This window comes from Molossus molossus, unplaced genomic scaffold, assembly GCF_014108415.1.
Source record: "Molossus molossus isolate mMolMol1 unplaced genomic scaffold, mMolMol1.p scaffold_m16_p_20, whole genome shotgun sequence".
Classification (NCBI taxonomy): domain Eukaryota; kingdom Metazoa; phylum Chordata; class Mammalia; order Chiroptera; family Molossidae; genus Molossus; species Molossus molossus.
In genome coordinates this window covers 50,226,069-50,243,778 of record NW_023425356.1, presented here as the reverse complement: position 1 = coordinate 50,243,778, position 17,710 = coordinate 50,226,069, and the positions used below count along the sequence as shown (strand labels likewise).

Below are 17,710 nucleotides of genomic sequence, written 5' to 3'. Positions count from 1 at the left end.
CTCCTTCCTGCTCTGTGCGCCACAGACAGCGATCATGGTGCTGCCTCCTGAAAGAGGTTTGAGAAAACCCGTGCTCAATGCGAAAAATGCATTTGGCAAAGTGTAATGTAAGAGGACTTTGGTTTTTCTTGTCCTAGAAAGATTTCTTTTTTTTTTTTTCTAGTTAGCCTGTCAAGTAGATAGCAAGCTTCTGATTATAGGGATCAGATTTGCTGATCAAGAATCGAGATACAGCCTGGCCAGTGTGGTTCGGTTCGTTGAGCACCACCCTTGCAGCAGGAGGTCATCTGTTCAATTCCCAGTCAGGGCACATGCCCAGGTTGCTGCTGGATCTCCAGTGGGGCGTGGACAGGAGGCGGCCGATCAATGTTTCTTTCTCATCGCTATTTCTGTCTCTCCCGCTCTCTCCTTTCCTCTCTCTCTGAAATCAATAAAAACATTTAAAAAAAGAATCAAGATACAATCTTGACAACATGACAGTCCAGATGAAGTTGTGATTGACCCAGAAAATGCATTCTACTTGGTCTCTGGGTTCCTGGGGGCTTTACAACAGCACCTTATTTGCACACAGATTTCAGGAACACATCTTGTTTTGTAGAAGTGTAGTTCACCTGCACCCTGCAAACGGCCCCCAGGTAAGAGTCACTCTGTCCTTCGTAATTCTGGATCTTCGTGCTCAAAGTACGATCCACAGACCAGCAGTCACAGCAACACCTGGGAGTTACAAATGCAGGGTCTCATGGCCCACACCAGACCTCCTGAGTCAGTCTGCACGTCAGCAAGCTTCCCCGGGCGATCTGTGCGCGCGTGAACGTTCCAGACGCACTGGGATAGAGCATCCACCTGGAGCCTTCAAACGAATGCGCGTCACGTGGTCTTTCCCAGTCCTGCCACAACCTGTCTGAGCCCCGCCAGTGTGTCAGGACAGCTCTGGGCCTGGCAAGTGCCCGGGTGTGTCATGGAGAAGGACTTTAACTCAGAGCTCACCGCCTCTTCTCCAGAGGAGCACCAACCCTCTCCTTCCTTACATCATTTAAAGGAAGGACTTGGTCTATGACCACAAAGGTGACCCGCATGGCCATCCGGGGTTGCCGAGACCCTTATTTTCACTCCCTTGGTCTGGCACTGAGGGGGTTGTGGCAGTACAGGGCATTCTGTCCTGCAGCACAGCCTGGGAGACAGCAAAGAGCAGAGGCATTAAGAATGTCAGTGACCCAGGTGCATATACTTCCCTGCAGTCTCTGTAGAATTACACTGCAGCTGCCATTTGCCTTGGACTAGGGAAGGTTAGAGAATAGCTTGGTATCTGGGTGGGACAAAATATAAGGATAACAATTCTCTCTTATCTACCACTAGCATTTACTGATACACAAAGTGTTCTTGGCTAATTCAGTGCCTCCTCCTTTACAGAACTCTCGGTGAATGTAACTTTCCGCAGTTTCCAGAAACCCTGCATTATCTCTACAAGCTCTCGGTGGAAGGTCCGAGAAGGTCAGAGGACAGTGTGATCACAGTAATTTTCCTCACTGAAGTGAGTTTTTATTAGGAGACATTGTTCTCATTTCCTTTTCCTGCCCAAACTTAACCAACACCCTGACCTTTTATCTCCCTCTCCGACAATTTCACCGCAAGTCAAGACAATGGTAGATACCAGAGGTTGCAGGGTGAGGCGGAAACACATCTGGATTATGGACTAGTTGGACCGTCAGCCTGCTCCTGGGGTTGGCTTTTGTCATTTCTGCAGGGTGCAGATTTGCACAAACACTATTTTTGAACTACCTTTCATGTACCTCTGCATGCCTATTAAAGTCTATCAAGGGATCACTGAGTTCACTAAAGATAGTAGGTAATATCTAGGATCTAAATGACACTTCAGTCTGTCTGGGGTGGGGGTGGGGGGGAACAGGAGGGCAGGAATGGGCAGATAACTGGGAGAAATAAAGAGGCAGAACTCTATTGCTTTGTATATGAATATTATACCATAAATTGTAATGTGTTCTAGAGTCAAGCAAATTAAGGAAATCCTTTTGGGTCTAACTTTAGTTTTTGCTAAATAATTAACTACCTAACTAAACATCAATTAATCAATAAGCATTAAATTCACTACTCACTGGTGATACTACCTTCATTAATTTCATACACATATGCACATAGGCGCACACACAAGCACACACATTAGGGCCTGTCTCAGGTGACTGTGAGGGTCCATTTATCCTTCATTCTTGTGGGAGCATTCACAGGGTTGCATTGTGGCGGTTTGCAAACACATTTTAATATCCAGCAAAGCACCTTCTCCTCAACTCTTCTTTTCAAAATTTCTTTTGTCTTTCCTATATGTTTGTTCCTCCAGTTAAATGTTTTAAAAACTTTGCCATGTTTAAAGGAAAAAATACTTTTGCCGAAATTATTGTAATCGCATTAGTGCTATGAGCTTCTTAGGAATATTTGATATTTTTATAATATTTTCATTTTTCTTTCTTATTCAACATTTAGTCATTTTCATATACATTTTACATGTTAATTTTGGAATTATTAAGTAGCTTATGTATTTTAAATTTTCAGTGGAATGTGGCCTTTCCATTTAGATTTTCAAGCTCATTGTTGCTGAATGTTTCGAAAAATTCAAGTATTATCTTGAATTCAGCTACTTTCCTGTGCTCTTAGAGTAATTCTAACAGTATTGTAGTTGATTCTCTTGGGTTTTCTAGTTATATGATCCTAATGTATGAAAAAATGAGGATAATATTGTTACCTGTGTTTAAATCATTACTTTTATTTTCCCGAATCATGTGTTTTTGCCTTGGCCTTTACAGTTCCATTTCGTGAACCATCTTCTCTCTCTTTTGCCCACTTACCTGTTACGACCTAAGTGTTTTTCTCAGTGAATTGTACGATTCTCTCTCTCTTCCTCTCCCTCTGACACACAACTTTGTGAGGGATAGCAAGTAACTTACGAACACAGTGCTTTGACTATACATCCTTAGTGGGGTATAGTTTAAGGACAAAATTCTTTTAAAAAACATTCACTTTTACTTGGCGGTTTATTGACATTGTATGTTGATAACATAATTTGAAACTATGGTGTGCAGTAGAAAGCAGAAAGCAGATAAGTAAATATATGAATGTTATTAGGCACCAAGTTTTCCAGTTAAGAGAAAGATGACGCAAACATAAAACTGTAATAAGGCAACATAAACTGTGTTTTATTGTATTTGAATCGACTATATCAACATTGTCGAGATGAACTTATGACTAAAAAAATAAAAATGTATTTCTTAGCTCAAGTAAAGGCCCAAAAGACATGCTATGCCCATAACAATGAGTATATTCTAGTACCCACTTCCAATGGTCCTAATTCTATTAATCACTAAAAGGAACCTTGTCTCCTTAAAGCAATGGATAATTTCAGGGAGCAAGGAAAACAGAACATGAGCCTGGGACTTGTAAGTCTTCCACAAGCAAAGAAATGCTCAGTAGATGGGTCCTTTCAAAGGACATTAGAGTCAACTTGTAGGAGCTCCTACTGGCCAAATTTGAATATCAAAAGATATAATAAATGCAAATAATTGTAATGTGTTTTAAAAAACTGTAATGCCTAAATCCTTGGTAATACTCAAAATTGGAAAGTTGGTGGGGGGGGGGGGGGGCGGGGGGAGAGGCCAGCCAGTAAATGTAGAAAGAATGCTGGAAGTAAAAAAAATAAAAAAAATTAAAAAAAAATCACCATTTTGCAAGTTCCAAGGTAATAAGTGAATGAAAAAAAATTATTAATAATTTTAAAACCATAAGAAAAGGTTGTTAGAGAACACAGTATTCAGTCGGTACCAAATCATCACCCCATAGATTAATGACCAATTACACGAGGGAAGCATGCCCTTCCCTTTTGATGCCTGGTGATGTGCACCAGAAATCTCCGTGGGAATACGTATGAGTGTTTGGAGTTTGAGGGTGACTTATGTTCCAGTTGTACTGAAAATGTCTTGATCTCGATACCTGAAGCAGAAAACACACATTGGCCTTTACTCTGCTTAGGAACGTGTTAGCTGTTTTCTTTCAGCTGCTGAATAAATTCTTCAAGGACCCATTCCCAGACGAATTTCTGGTTCTCTTCCGGAACTGGGTCAAAGACTCCAACCCCACAGTCAGCAAACTGAGCCTGCAGAAAATCGCCAGTATGGCGCCAGTGATCAATCAGGTAGGCGCGTGTGTGTGTGTGTGTGTGTGTGTGTGTGTGTGTGTGTGTGTGATTGGTGGCTGCCGGTGCCATCCCGGTCACCAGCTGAGACTTGGTGTTGCTCAATATCCTTCCTGGTGTTTTATCACTAGGGGATCTGAGTGGGCTGGAAGGAATGTGTTAAATCAATGTAGTGGCATTATCACCTAGTTCCTATCTTTCCCAGAAAAAGCATTCATCACACTCAGACTTTTTCAGCATTGTCCTACACGAACACCCTTCTTACAGTCCAAACCACACACATAAATTATTTCCCCTCCAACATACACACGTGCACGCATGTCCAGTACCACCTGTTAGCACTCCCTCAACTTTGTCTTTCTTCTATAACACGTTCCTCCTTCACCCATACGCGGTCACACTCTCCTCCTTTTTCAATGATCAGTGCAAGTCGAATTCTGATCGCTAGCAGCCTCACCAGCTATGAGCACTTCCTTCGATTTTATATCAGTGCTTCTCCACGTGTAATTCTGAACCAGCAGCATAAGCATAAGCCAAGCATAAGCATGGAAACTTGTAAGCAATGCAACTTGTCAGGCCTTAGTCCAGGCCTATGGACTCAAGACATCCCGGGGGTGGGGCCCATCCATCTGTGTTTTCAGAATCCACCAGGAGATTTTAGTACAGGTTCAACCTGAGAACCACCGTCTTATATGAGTTCTCATTGAGTTACCTGACTATATCTTACCTTCCGGGAGCGTTGACCCGAAGTGTAGCCCTATGATTTGCAACTCCCTCGTGAATTTCAAAGTGTTTTGCACAACGCTAAGAGTGTTGCTGTCCTGTAAATCACTGTTGATTTAATAGTATATTTCATAACAAATCTTTGCTTATCTATAAGCATAAGCCACAAAAATGTAAAGCCAGAGAGCACCCATGTTGCATTCAGAATGAAGTAAGCCATGGTCTACTTGCTTCAAAGTCCATGTACATGATTTTAGTAAACAGCAAGTTCGGTGTTGCCTTGTCTATTGCTCTTCCCGGAGTTATTAACACCTGAAAGGAGACTCTGTGTCACAGTCATCAAGGAGAGTGAAAGTGTTACCGGACTGAGGTTTCACATATTATCTCTTGGTAAAGACTCAACTTTCCTGCCGGACCCAGCAGCCTCTGGCTATGATTTTGGCAAATAGCACTTATTCCTTTTACTTCTCTCCAGCCTTTCTTTTTCTCCTTCGGTGTCTTGTATTCTTGTTTTTCCTTGCCTTAAATTCTGTTTGTCCCTAATCTGCAACTGACTCCCATGACCTGGCTCAGCACCCCAGTGGCTCTCACGTCCCAACAGGTTACCCTCACCCACTTTAGAGGGCATTCTGCCAGGGGTGTGTCAATAAATTGTGTTGAACCATCAGCTCAATGGAAATAAGACCAGTTTCCCTGGTGTACATACTCTCACCATGGCTGACTTCAAGCTATCCAAAGGATATGATGAAACATGGGGCTGGGAAGAGATGTACCACATGGTACATCTGTAGCTCATGGTACAGATAGAACACATGTAAATCCCCTCAAGGGCACATAAGAGTGAAAGGTGGCAAAATAAACAGGAAGTGATAAGCTTTGAGAATTTATCGCTATTGTTTTTATTTACTTCCAAGTTTATGAACTTTGATTTTTCAGCAGTGACTTCTGTTCAACAACCAGCTCACACAGTGTTTTACCACCGACTAGGTGAACCAGCTCCGGCAAACGCCACCACGTGCTCTCCAGAAGCAGAGGTGTGCGTGCCAGACGCTGGCTCGAGCCTCCTTCTCCTTCCCCAACCCCACCATGTTCCTCCTTTTCTGTGTAGATAGAAAATATGTCCAGCATAGTCTTATCCATCCTGGAGGCCTTCGTTTCCAAAGACAAGACTGTGATAATCCGGGCCTTGCTTACCCTTCGAAGACTTTTAAACAAACTGGACAAGGTGACCTACTCATCCCTGTGTACCAGAATTGCTTCCAGCTACTGCCCGCTGATGGATCATGTGAGTTACAGTTAGAGGTGCGAGCTCCTTAGGTTTGATAGTTCAGCTGAAGCCCCCGCTGAGGCAATGATATTATATCCCAGAACAAGTCAACTGAAGGCAGTCATTTTGTGCACCATGTCTTGTCACGATCACAATATCAGTCAGGTAAGTACTGTCTTTTTTTTTTTTTAACTACATTATGGGGACCTGAAAACATCTACCCAGAAGACAAGAGAATGAAAGAATCGCCTCTGTCCTTGGATGAAAGAAATTGTAGCGTAGTGGTTCTATATTGGTTCACCCTGGATCTGCACTTCCTGGGTTCAAAGCCTGTCGCGGACTAGCTGTGACATCTGAGCAGGTGATTCAGTACCCCACCGGTAAGAGAGTGTGGCAGGTGTCCTGTGGGGGTTAGAGATGATGTAGAGTGCCCCAAGTGGGTGTGTTGTCATCATATAAAACTTTCAGATAAAAAGTATCTCATCAGAAAGTTGTGTGTTTTAAAAATTCTCATTTTGTATGGTAAATGTGTTGGATGACAGTAATTTATTTTAGTAAGTACAAACATTTTGGTATGCCATGGGGAATCTATTTATTTTTGAAGACTTTTGGAGTGAGTTGTTTGTGAACCAGACAATTATTTTATCACAAATTATCTTGCCAAATTTTATAAGTTCTTAATTGTTCAGATTTCATTGAAGAAGAACACAGTATTATTAGATCACAGGAAGATAAAATTTAGCGGCAAAAAAAAATTTTTTTAAGGACATAATGATGACAATAGTAATAATAATAGTGGCTGAAATTTATTGAGAATTTGCTTAATGCCAAGTATTATTCTAAGGGACATGCATTATCACATATAATTCTCTAAACAACTCTGTTACTATTATCCAGCCAACATATAAGACTGAAGCAAAGAAAAGTGAGTTTTGGCCAAGTTCACATAACTAATAACTATGTTACCATGTTTCCCATTTTAAAAGTAAAAAAAAAAAAAAAAATGATCAAGTTTATTCAATGTATGGGGGACAAAACAGGGATTTCAACACATACCAGGGTACTCAAAAGCTGTTTCCACTGGTCTTACACATAGCCTTTCAGAGGCTAGCATGTCTTCCTGCAGCTCAAGGATACAAACAGGTAACCCACAGGTGACTGCAACCTGCAAGTGTGTATGTTTAGCCCTCAAACAGAATACATTTGATATTTTTAAATTGGGAGATTTCTCACAGAAATCTGAATTGTGAATGAAATGTCAGAAGATCTCAGAACAATGGACCCCACAAACCCACTTGGCAACAGTCTGTGGGAGCTGGGTGTCCTTGAGAGAGGGGCCAGGGTCCTCTTCTGTTCATGTTCCTTTACTTTCCTGCTCTCCTTAAACACTCCCCACTCTGTTCATTTTTTAATTTTTTCTCACCCGAGGACACTTTTGCATCCATCTTCAGAGAGGGAGGGAGGAAGGGAGGGAGGGAGGGAGGGAGGGAGGGAGGGAGGGAGGGAGGGAGGGAGGGAGGGAGGGAAGAAGAGAGAGAGAGAAACATGGAGGTGAGAGAGACACATCGAGTGGCTGCCACCCACATGACCTCAACCAGGCCTGGGGACAAACTGCAACCAAGGTTCATGCCCCTAGCGGGAACTGAACCTGGGCCTCTCTGGTCCGCAGGCCGATGCTCCAACCACTGAGCCAAACCGGCCAGGGCCCTACTCTATTCATTTACATCACTGTCCAGCCCCTGCCACCTGATTTAATTACCAGTGCTTTCGGTTTAGACTTTGATAGCCATTAATTACCCCTGGGAAGGAACATATGAAACCATAGTCATTTGTATTTCGTTGGGCATATATCTGATATATTCCTGAGAATAGAAAGGAAAAGATTTTTTTTTAATGAAGTCATAAACATTTCTTAAAAACTGGAAGGTAATATGATATTTTCAAAAACTGACCTCCGACTTGCCATTTTTCTCTTGGAATCTTTACAATCCAATCAGCATTCTCTTTGGCATCAGCGAGCCCCGGGAAACCTGGGTCCATGTCAGGAGGCCGATGCTCCATTGGCACTCCCTGGCCACCCTGCCTTCGGGTACAGCCTGGCTACTCTAAGAATCTTTACAGCAATTACTCCAAGTTAGACGGGTGCTGCAATTTCTATCTTTAATACATTATTAAACACTGTCTTCCTGAATTTAAGGGACTTACTACAGTGATACCTCGGTTCTCGAACGCCTCGGATTTCGACCAAATCGGTATTCGACCAGGAGATTCGAGAAACTTTTGTCTTGGAATCCGAACAAATATTTGGAACTCGAACTTCCGAGATGAGCCGAGTTGAGCCGAATGGCGTTCATTCGGCCCAGCGCGCCTTGCTCGCGTCATCAGTGTGAGTGCAGAGAGAGAGTCACGCTTTGTGGAGAGAGTCACGCTTTACACTGAATTGAACCCTTAGACATACTGTACACTTTTATTTCTTGTTGAGACTTATGTTTTTCTACATATTATATACAAATTAGGCCAGTAAATGGGCATTTTCTGGGGCTTGGAACGAATTAATCCAGTTTGGTTTCATTGCTTCGGTTCTCGAACAATTTGGTTCTCGACCGTCCTCCTGGAACGAATTATGTTCGAGAACCGAGGTATCACTGTATTCACATTTTAAATGCAGTCTGATCTTTGGTGAGCACATCTCACTTAAAACTGAACCAAGAGCCGGCTACTTAGATAGACCCAAGGTGAAGCTTTGCTAAAAAATAACTTGTAATGATTTCATATGTGTGTATATATACATATACATATATACTATACACACTTATGTAGCATAGATACATACACATGTATAAATAGATATCCCACTGTTTAAAGCAAGAGGCCTTAGAAAGATCCGAAAATGTGGCTTTTCTCTGCTCAAATCACAGAGCGACGGAGGCATCCGAAGCCTGGCCATCCGGCACTTTGGTGAACTGCTCAATGACATGTGTCAGTACACATGGATGCTGAATGCTGTGTTTCTTGACGCCCTGGTGCCGTTGATCCTGTACCTGGAGGATACAGAGACCAGAGTCGTGACGGTGTGTCCTGCGTTCTTGTTCCTCTTAGTGTGGCAGAGACGCGCCACGTTCCAGGTAACACTGGGGCAAGAGATGCTCATCGACTGTGTTCGGCTTTGCAGGCGTGTAAACACACACTGTCCATCTGCGCCTCGCAACTGAAGTGGTCGATATCGCATCTGCTCATGGACCAATATTACAATTTTGAGCTGGTGGTGCTCAACATCTGCAACGATATCGTAAGTGGCTCTTCAGTGTTTCCTAGCGTGCGTTACAGGAAGAACATGTAAGGGTCTCCAAAGCGAAGGCAAGGGGGCCAGGACAAGGGTGAATCTTGGAGCAGGAAGGCAAAGGGAAAAAATACTACTAAATGAGCGATAACAGCTAGGGCTGGAGGCCAGAGAAAATGAACGATTTCTGTTTCCTCTTCCTCAACATTGATCATCTACCTAACCTTCTTCCTCCAACCACCCACCTGGAGATTTGGATGGGTGTAAAGATAGGAGCAGCTCTGCAGATCACAGAAAGGAAAACCGGAAATATCTGGCCCCTGCCTAGCGAGCTGGTCCTCTGAGCACCCGCACGCGCTGCAGGGACAGATGGGCGCATGCTACCCACGGGCTGGGAACACACGGTTGGGTTTGGGAATCGTATAACTGACTGAAAGATACCTGCAAAATGAAAAGTTCATCCATAGAAATCTCACGTTTTAAACAGGACTTTATTTGGTGTAAGCAACCAGGTCCTTTGTTCTAGAAGCCTCTCGGAGAAGAAGCAAATGCCCTTTTTCAAATACTGAGAGTGTGTTCCCCCTCTTTATTCTCAGTTTATTTCTCACGGGGGCTACCTTACGGACCTGATATCTGATAGCTTAGGGTTCCTAAGCAGTTCCCGAGTATACCTGAGGAGAGCATCCGTTATCTTAATAGGTAAGTGAAATTCAACTCTCATGTCCGAATTTGTCTGAAAGGGTACGGCAGGAAGTCTTCCTTGAAAAAAATTATAAATCTTTTTTTATTCTGATGGCCAGCACCCATCATGGTGAGCCCTGTGACAAATAAAGGTTAATGTGTGTGATTAGAATAAAGTTCTGTTTTACAGTACACAGTGAGTGTAGCTGTGTGACTAAATTGTTATGCAAAGTATACGTATTCAACAAGGATGATTTCCAAATTTAACCAGACGGCTTGCCGCTGCTCACTATTCCCCTTCACGGTTCAAAAATCACTACCCAGGGAATAAGAATATGTCTGAAAATACAAACACCATCTTCAACAAAACTTGTAACCACAACTCTTAACAGACGAGGATGAGCTATCAAATCCAGTAAAGTTTCAAAAAAAAAAAGTAGGTTTGGCTGCAATGCTGGAAGATTCTGAGAGAAGACAACTAAAGCTTTCGATCTTAGACAAACCTGAAACCCTGCCCAACGAGTTTTTTCCCACTAGATTCTCACCATGAAGATCAAAATTGACAGGCCTTTATTAGGAATGACAGGAAGTGAGCTCCCAACTTGGTAATGGATTTCCACTTGACCCTACTTGGCACCAAGGGGTAGAGAGACAAGAGGCCTCAGGAAATGTACAGTCTCATCATCGTGGAGGGAGGAGACTGTTGGTCCAAGTAGAAGACAAACTGAATTATGGTCAGTACCAGAGCCGCAATCTGTGCTGGTCAGAGTAGAGCAAAGGAACGTACACACACACACACACACACACACACACACAACCAGGGGTCACAAGAACTTTATTTCAAACCAGAAAGAACTGCTACTCTGCATTCTACCTTGGTACTTTCCACAAACCATCCTCTGCATATAACTATTGCAAGATCCAAAAATAAGTAATTTTTTAAAAAGGAAATGGCATTGTCTTTCTACAGAGGTGTTTCCGGGGGCGGGGGGAGGAGAGAAAAAAAGAAAGAAGAACAAATTCCACAAAATGTTTCTACAGAGCGGATGAAAATCATGAAAAAATCTCCATGAATTTAAAACATTTTTTTTTAGTTCTCACCCAAGGATATTTTTCTATTTATCTTCAGATAGAGTGGGAGGAGGCAGGGAGGCAGGGAGGGAAGGGAGGGAGGGAGGGAGGGAGGGAGGGAGGGAGGGAAGGAGAGACATCAAAGCGAAAGAGACACATCAACTGGTTGCCTCCCGCAGGACCCCAACCAGGGCCGAACTCCACCGAGGTACGTGCCCTTGACCGGAATTGAACCCACAACTCATTGGTCGGTGGGTCAATGCTCTAACCACTGAGCCAAACCGGCCAAGACTAAAACATTTTGAAATAAAGATCTGAAGCATACATAGAAACACACAGTTGATGGGGTAATGGGAATACATGAAAAATAAGTTTTCAAAGTATAGGGGCCACGTATAAGAAAAAATATGTAACCATCACACAAGAAAACTGCACTAAAACCAGCAGAAGAGGACATAGATATTGTTGATGACCCGGTAAGGGACAGGGAGTACAGGGTTGAGAAATGCAGGCAAAAGGAAATGAAAACCAGCCACAAACAGTTTGAAAAATTAAGGAGAAATGATAGATACGAAAGATTGAAAAAGAGATGAAAATACGCATAAAGAAAGAAAAAAATGAACAATGAGAACAGAAAAGAATTAAAGATATAATTTAAGAAATTTTTTTAAAGACTTGATTAAATATACTGATGTTAAGTAATATTTCAATACATATTTTATAACGAACACAACAATAAGACATTTCCTAATAAAGTTATGGAACTTCAGAGTTAGAGAATTCTTTGAGAGTTTTGGCAATAAAAAGTCACTTATAAGTTAAACAATAAATCTGGCCTTTGATCTCTCCTCTTCAATATTCTAAAATATAGTAGAAGAACACCTACAAAATCCTAAGTGGGAAAAAATGTGACTGAAAAATTATATCCAACTATTAAGATAACAGGAAAACATTTTTGAAAACACAAGAACTCAAAATAAACACAAGAACTCAAAATCCTTCTTGAAGAAATCATTAAAGGATGGAATTCAGCCAACTCACTCAGGAATGAATGGCTACATTATTGCAAAAGGACATGCAGTATATACTTACCTGCGGGGACTCCACTATTTTTGCTTTTCCCCAGGCCTGGACAGGCTGGCCTCTGTAGTCTACAGCCCCCCAAGCTCCCTTGCCAGTTTGCTTCCAAGGGTATGCTTAATATTCGGTAATAATTGTGACAGTGTTACTCCCAAACTGTCTCATCAAGAATCCCCACTGCACACCTGTTGAGAAATACTGACCGAGTTCAATTCAATTGTAAATAAAAATGCCAACAGGTAACTTCACAGACCTTGACAAGTCAATTCTAAATGTAGGCAGAAAATGAAAGGCCAAGGTACTCCTGAGGAAATGATGTGGGCTTGTTGTCTCAGCAGGTATAAAGATTTATTATAAAGTTACAGAATGAGCCCTGGCCAGTTTGGCTCAGCGGTTAGAGGGTCGGCCCACGGTCCAGAGAGACCTGGGCTCGGTTCCCACTAAGGGCATGTACCTCTGTTGCAGTTTGTCCCTGGCACCGTTAGGGTGGTGCGGGTGGTAGCCACTCAATGTGTCTCTCTCACATCAATGTTTCTCTTTCTCTCTCCCTCCTGCTCTATCTGAAGATAAATGCAAAAAAGTCCTCGGGTGCAAATAAAAATAAATAAATAAAATAAAGTTACAGAATGCTAGACATTCTGTTACTCACTCAAGCAAAGACAGACAGAACTGGGAAACAGAATAGAAAGCCTAGAAACAGATCCACACATGTTCAGCGACCCTGCAACACAGTAGGAAAAGGAGTTTTTTCTCTTAATGGTGCTGGGTCAGTTACATAGGTACATGAGAAATATCTTGACACCCTTGTGGCTTTGGCTCAATGATTAGAGCATTGGCCTGAGGACCAAGGGGTCAAGTGTTCAATTCCCAGTCAAGGGCATGTACCTGGGTTGCAGGTTTGATCCCCGGCCCCGGTTGGCATCATGCAGGGAGGCAATCAATTGATATGTCTCTCTCGCATCAATATTTCTCTCTCGCATCAATATTTCTCTCTCTCTCTCCCCTTCTCCCTTCCTCCCACTCTATCTTAAAAAAATCTATGGAAAAATGTCCTCGTGTGAAGATTAACAACAACAACAAAAAAGATATATAGATATAGATATAGATATAGATATAGATATAGATATAGATATAGATATAGATATAGATATAGATATAGATATAGATATAGATATACTGTATGCCGTATAATTCCAGTTGGATCTACAATCCAAAAGTGTAAAAGGTAAAACCATAAAGCTTCTAGAAGCAAATATAGGAGAAACCTTTATGATATTCTTGAGCAGGCAAAGATTTCCTAATAGGACCTAAAAACTTCACTAACCATAAATAGAAAAGACAATAAATTGGACTACATTAAAAATAAAGACTTATGTTCATTTAAAAACAAAACAATATAAATATGAAAGTTTGGCTACAGGGTAGGAGAAGATATTTGTAACATGTGTAACAAGGAAAAAGATTAGTATCCAGAACTTTTTTTTAAATGTCTACAAATAAATAAGATGAAGACAGGCAACTATATATAAGAACAGGAAAGAGACTTACTTGAATGAGCATTTCACAAAAGAAATATCCAATGGCCAATAAATATACAAAACTCTTATGAATCATCACACACACACACAAAAATGAATTAAAATCACAGTGTGGCCCTGGCCGGTTTGGCTCAGCGGTTGGAGCGTCGACCTGCAGTCCTGAGAGACCCGAGTTCGGTTCCCACTAAGGGCACGTACCTCGGTTGCAGTTTGTCCCCGGCCCTGGTTGGTCGTGCGGGTGGCAGCCACTCGATGTGTCCCTTTCATGTCGATGTTTCTCTCTCTCTCTCTGTTCCTCTCTCTCCCTCCCACTCTACCTGAACAAAAAATGGGAAAGTGTCCTCGGGTGAGGATAAAAAAAAAAAAAAAAAATCCCAGTGTGATACTATTACCAAACCCATGAGAATGATTCAAAAGAAAAAGACTAACAGCGGAGAGTGTGGAGCAACGGAAACATCCATACACCAACGAGGGAAGTAAAAACTGCTACAACCACTTTACACTGGTAGTAACCACTGAAGGTGAACATAGTATATCCATTAGTCAGTAAATCCAGTGCCAGCTATATACCAAACAGCAATGCATATAAATGTACAGCAAAATTCATGTACAAGAATGCCATAGAACACCATTATTTGTGATAGCTCCAAATTGGAAACAACACATTGACCAGCAGCCGCAGCAGCGTGAACGTGCTGAATTCATAGGACGGAATATCGCATAGCTGGGTTCAGCAAACTCTCTAGACGTCCCAGTAGTACCTATTTTAGGCCTAGAGTACCATATGGTCTACGTCAGCAATTTTCAACGGGTGTGCCATGAGAATTTTTAAAACTTGCAATACCTGACTATTTCATTGGGGGCACTGACCTCTTCCCTTCGGTTGTCGAATTTTAAAAAATGACGACAGCCAACACAATAGCCGTCCGGTGTAAATGAATCAAAATGATACCTATTTTTTTTGTCAGATCGGCAAAAAATACATATTTGGGTGTGCCGTCGAATTTCAGTAATTAGTTTACATGTGCGGTGAGAAAGGTTGAACATGGCTGGGCTGTCACAAGCGCTCAGCTCTGCTGGCGTGGGCGGACGCAGCCAGAGATGACCCGTGCACAGATGAGCCCCTGAGCATGGCGGTGTTCAAGAAAACGTCATCGGCCAACCTCTGCCACGTGGTAGTGAAAATAAATGAACTATGGCTCTACTAGAGAGCATAGACAAATGTCAGATAAAGTTGAGCAAGAGAAGGCGGACACAAAAGAATGTATTCTGAGGGAGGATGGAGCAGATTGGGAAAGAGCTTGGGGAAGGTTCTGGGACGCCAGTCATATTCTATTTAGTGACCGAGGTGGCAGCCAGAGTGTTCACCTTGTGGCCCTTCATTGATCTGTGCGGTTAGGACGTGTGCATGTTTATACACATATTTTTCAGTAAATAGTTTTATTAAGTTAATAAGTATAGGAGAGCACCCAAGGATAGGCTAGAGATGCTTTGCTTTGAAGGCGGCAATGAAGGTAACTAGATAACGTCAGAGCACGTGTTTTCATAACGTATGTTGGGGCTTTCTTTCGTGCATAGGGTACTTGACATCATTGGGTGGCCATCTACTGCTCAGAGATGACATTGAAGCCATTCTTGAGGGTAAGTGTTGAAGGCATAATGAGATCTTCATGCATAGGTCTAAATAAATTCACGACTTGTGATTCTGTTCACATGAGTTCTATAACAGCGCTGGGGATGGGAGGAGGGTGGTGGTCAGGAGGGGATCAATGGAAGAACTGGGTTAAGGGGCACCCTTTTTTCCTTTTTATTCTCCTTCATTCATTCTCATTCTGCGTGTGTGCGTGTGTGTCTGTCTCTCTCTCTGACTTATCATCTTAGAGCCCCTAGGAACAACAGAGAGTTGAGAACTGATTCACTCATTCATGCAACAGAGATTTTTTTCCAGCTCTAGTCTAGCTGCTGGGGATACGGCAGCAAACAAAACCAAGCTCCTGCCCTCAGAGTTTAAGCCTTAGGAGCTGGCAATGTGCATCCGCAGCTACAAGCGGGACTTAAGAAGGGTAGTGTTCATTCTATCAAAATGTCGGGATCTTTGGCATCTCTCTCTCAGCCTCTGTTTCCCCACCAGGATCAGAATTACAAACAGGTGAGGTAGAACAGTTTCAGATTTACAGCAAAATTGAGTGGAACGTCCAGAGATTCCCCATACACTTCCTGCCCCCGCACATGCGCAGTCTCCCCGTTATCGACATCCCCCACTACGTGGTACCTTTGTTAGGATTGATGAACCTACATGGACACATCGTTTTCTTCCTTTTTCTTATTCATGTATCCACTCGTTTATTCAGTACGTATTTCAGAGACAAATTCTCGATGTCTCTCCAAACCTTTTTCTTCTTTCTCTCCTCCTGCTCCTGTCTCTCTCTCTCTTATCTAAATCTGTCCCCTTTCCCCCCCTATTTCTTTCTTTTTTTAAAAATCCTCACTGGAGGATATTTTTCCATTGGTTTTCAGATAGAGCGGGAGGGAGGACGGAAGGAAGAGAGAGAGAGAAACATCGATGTGAACGTGACACATCGATTGGGTGCCTCCCGCACACACCAACCAGGGCCAGGGATTGAACTGCAACTGAGATACACACCCTTAACGGGAATCGAACCCTCAACTCTTTGGACCGCAGGCTGACTCTTTAGCTGCTGAGCCAGACCAGCCAGGGCTTCCCTATTTTTTTTTTTTTTAAGAAGGAAAAAAATTATTTCCTGCAAGCCCAGGATCTGTAAATAATCAGATTAGTGTGTCATTATATACACAACCCCAGACATTTTTTAAAGAATGTGTCACTACATGCTTATTTTCAAAGTGATCATAACTTTTATAGTATTTTCACGTATTCACATATCACAGACCTCTTTCCTGCCAAGAATTATGGATCGACATCCTCGTGTTGACGTGCGTGTGCTATTTCATTTTATGACATTCCCAATTTTTAAGTCTTTCCCTATTAATGGACATTTAGACTGAGTCCAAGTTTTTTCATCATTACGAGCCGTACTGAGCGTACTGAGCCTCTCCATGGATATATGTGTATGCTGTCCAGTAGGATGCTCAGCACAGAGCAGACCTTCAATAAAGGTTTAGGGAATATTTCCATTTTTCTTTTAATAATATGTCTGGATAAAACTTCCTGGACGCTATTAGTCAAAGGAATAACAGTTGGGGGCGGGGGAGGAGAAGATGGAGGGGAACACTGGCCGGTGAGGCTGTTGAGAGTCAGAGCACCTCAGACTCGGAGACAGACGCCTTGGACTAACGGGGGCCCTTCTGCTGTTACAGTGGTCGACCGAGTGCTCCAGGATGAGGACCCCGTGGTCAAGGACTTGGCGAAAATAACCCACGACCTTTTAAAGAAAGAGGCCCATAAACTGACCTCCTCGGTCATTAAACAGAGCTTCCGAAGGCTGTTCAGCTTTATCTATATGAAAAAAGCGAAGGCTCTTTATAATTATAACCTCAGCGAGCACAGGACAGAAAGTTCTGTTGAGATGGAACAAAACCAGGAATTAGGAAGACATTTTGTGCAGGAATAAGACACTTACCAGTGCCTGGGAGCCCGGCTCGGAAGAGGAATGGTTTTCCTTTCCCTCCTGATACCCTACGTCTATCTGTAGATGCTTTTCTGAAGGGTGCCAGGGGCCAGGTCACCGTACCTTCTTCACTGTCTTCGAATACAGAAATCTGTTGCCTCTCTAGGTCTGACGGTGGTCAGAAGGCTTAACTCATCAAACCCACTAATAAAATTTAAAAATCATATAAGCAAAGTGTTTGGTGAGAAGCTCTTGACTTAAGCATCTAAGGAACACCTTCTAAGGACC

General features: G+C 42.6%; 1 protein-coding gene across 1 annotated transcript in view; it reads left to right on the top strand.

Annotated features, from left to right (window-relative positions):
• The window catches only part of MROH9 (maestro heat like repeat family member 9), a gene marked incomplete at its 5' end in the record, with an annotated part of 45,373 nt that extends 27,948 nt beyond the window's left edge, over window positions 1-17,425 (top strand). The window contains 8 exon segments of the mRNA XM_036272008.1: window positions 1,411-1,531; window positions 4,058-4,195; window positions 6,027-6,203; window positions 9,104-9,256; window positions 9,358-9,474; window positions 10,062-10,164; window positions 15,414-15,476; window positions 17,172-17,425. Of these exon segments, the coding sequence (XP_036127901.1) occupies window positions 1,411-1,531; window positions 4,058-4,195; window positions 6,027-6,203; window positions 9,104-9,256; window positions 9,358-9,474; window positions 10,062-10,164; window positions 15,414-15,476; window positions 17,172-17,425 (1,126 nt within the window).
• Between the last annotated feature and the right edge of the window lie 285 nt (window positions 17,426-17,710).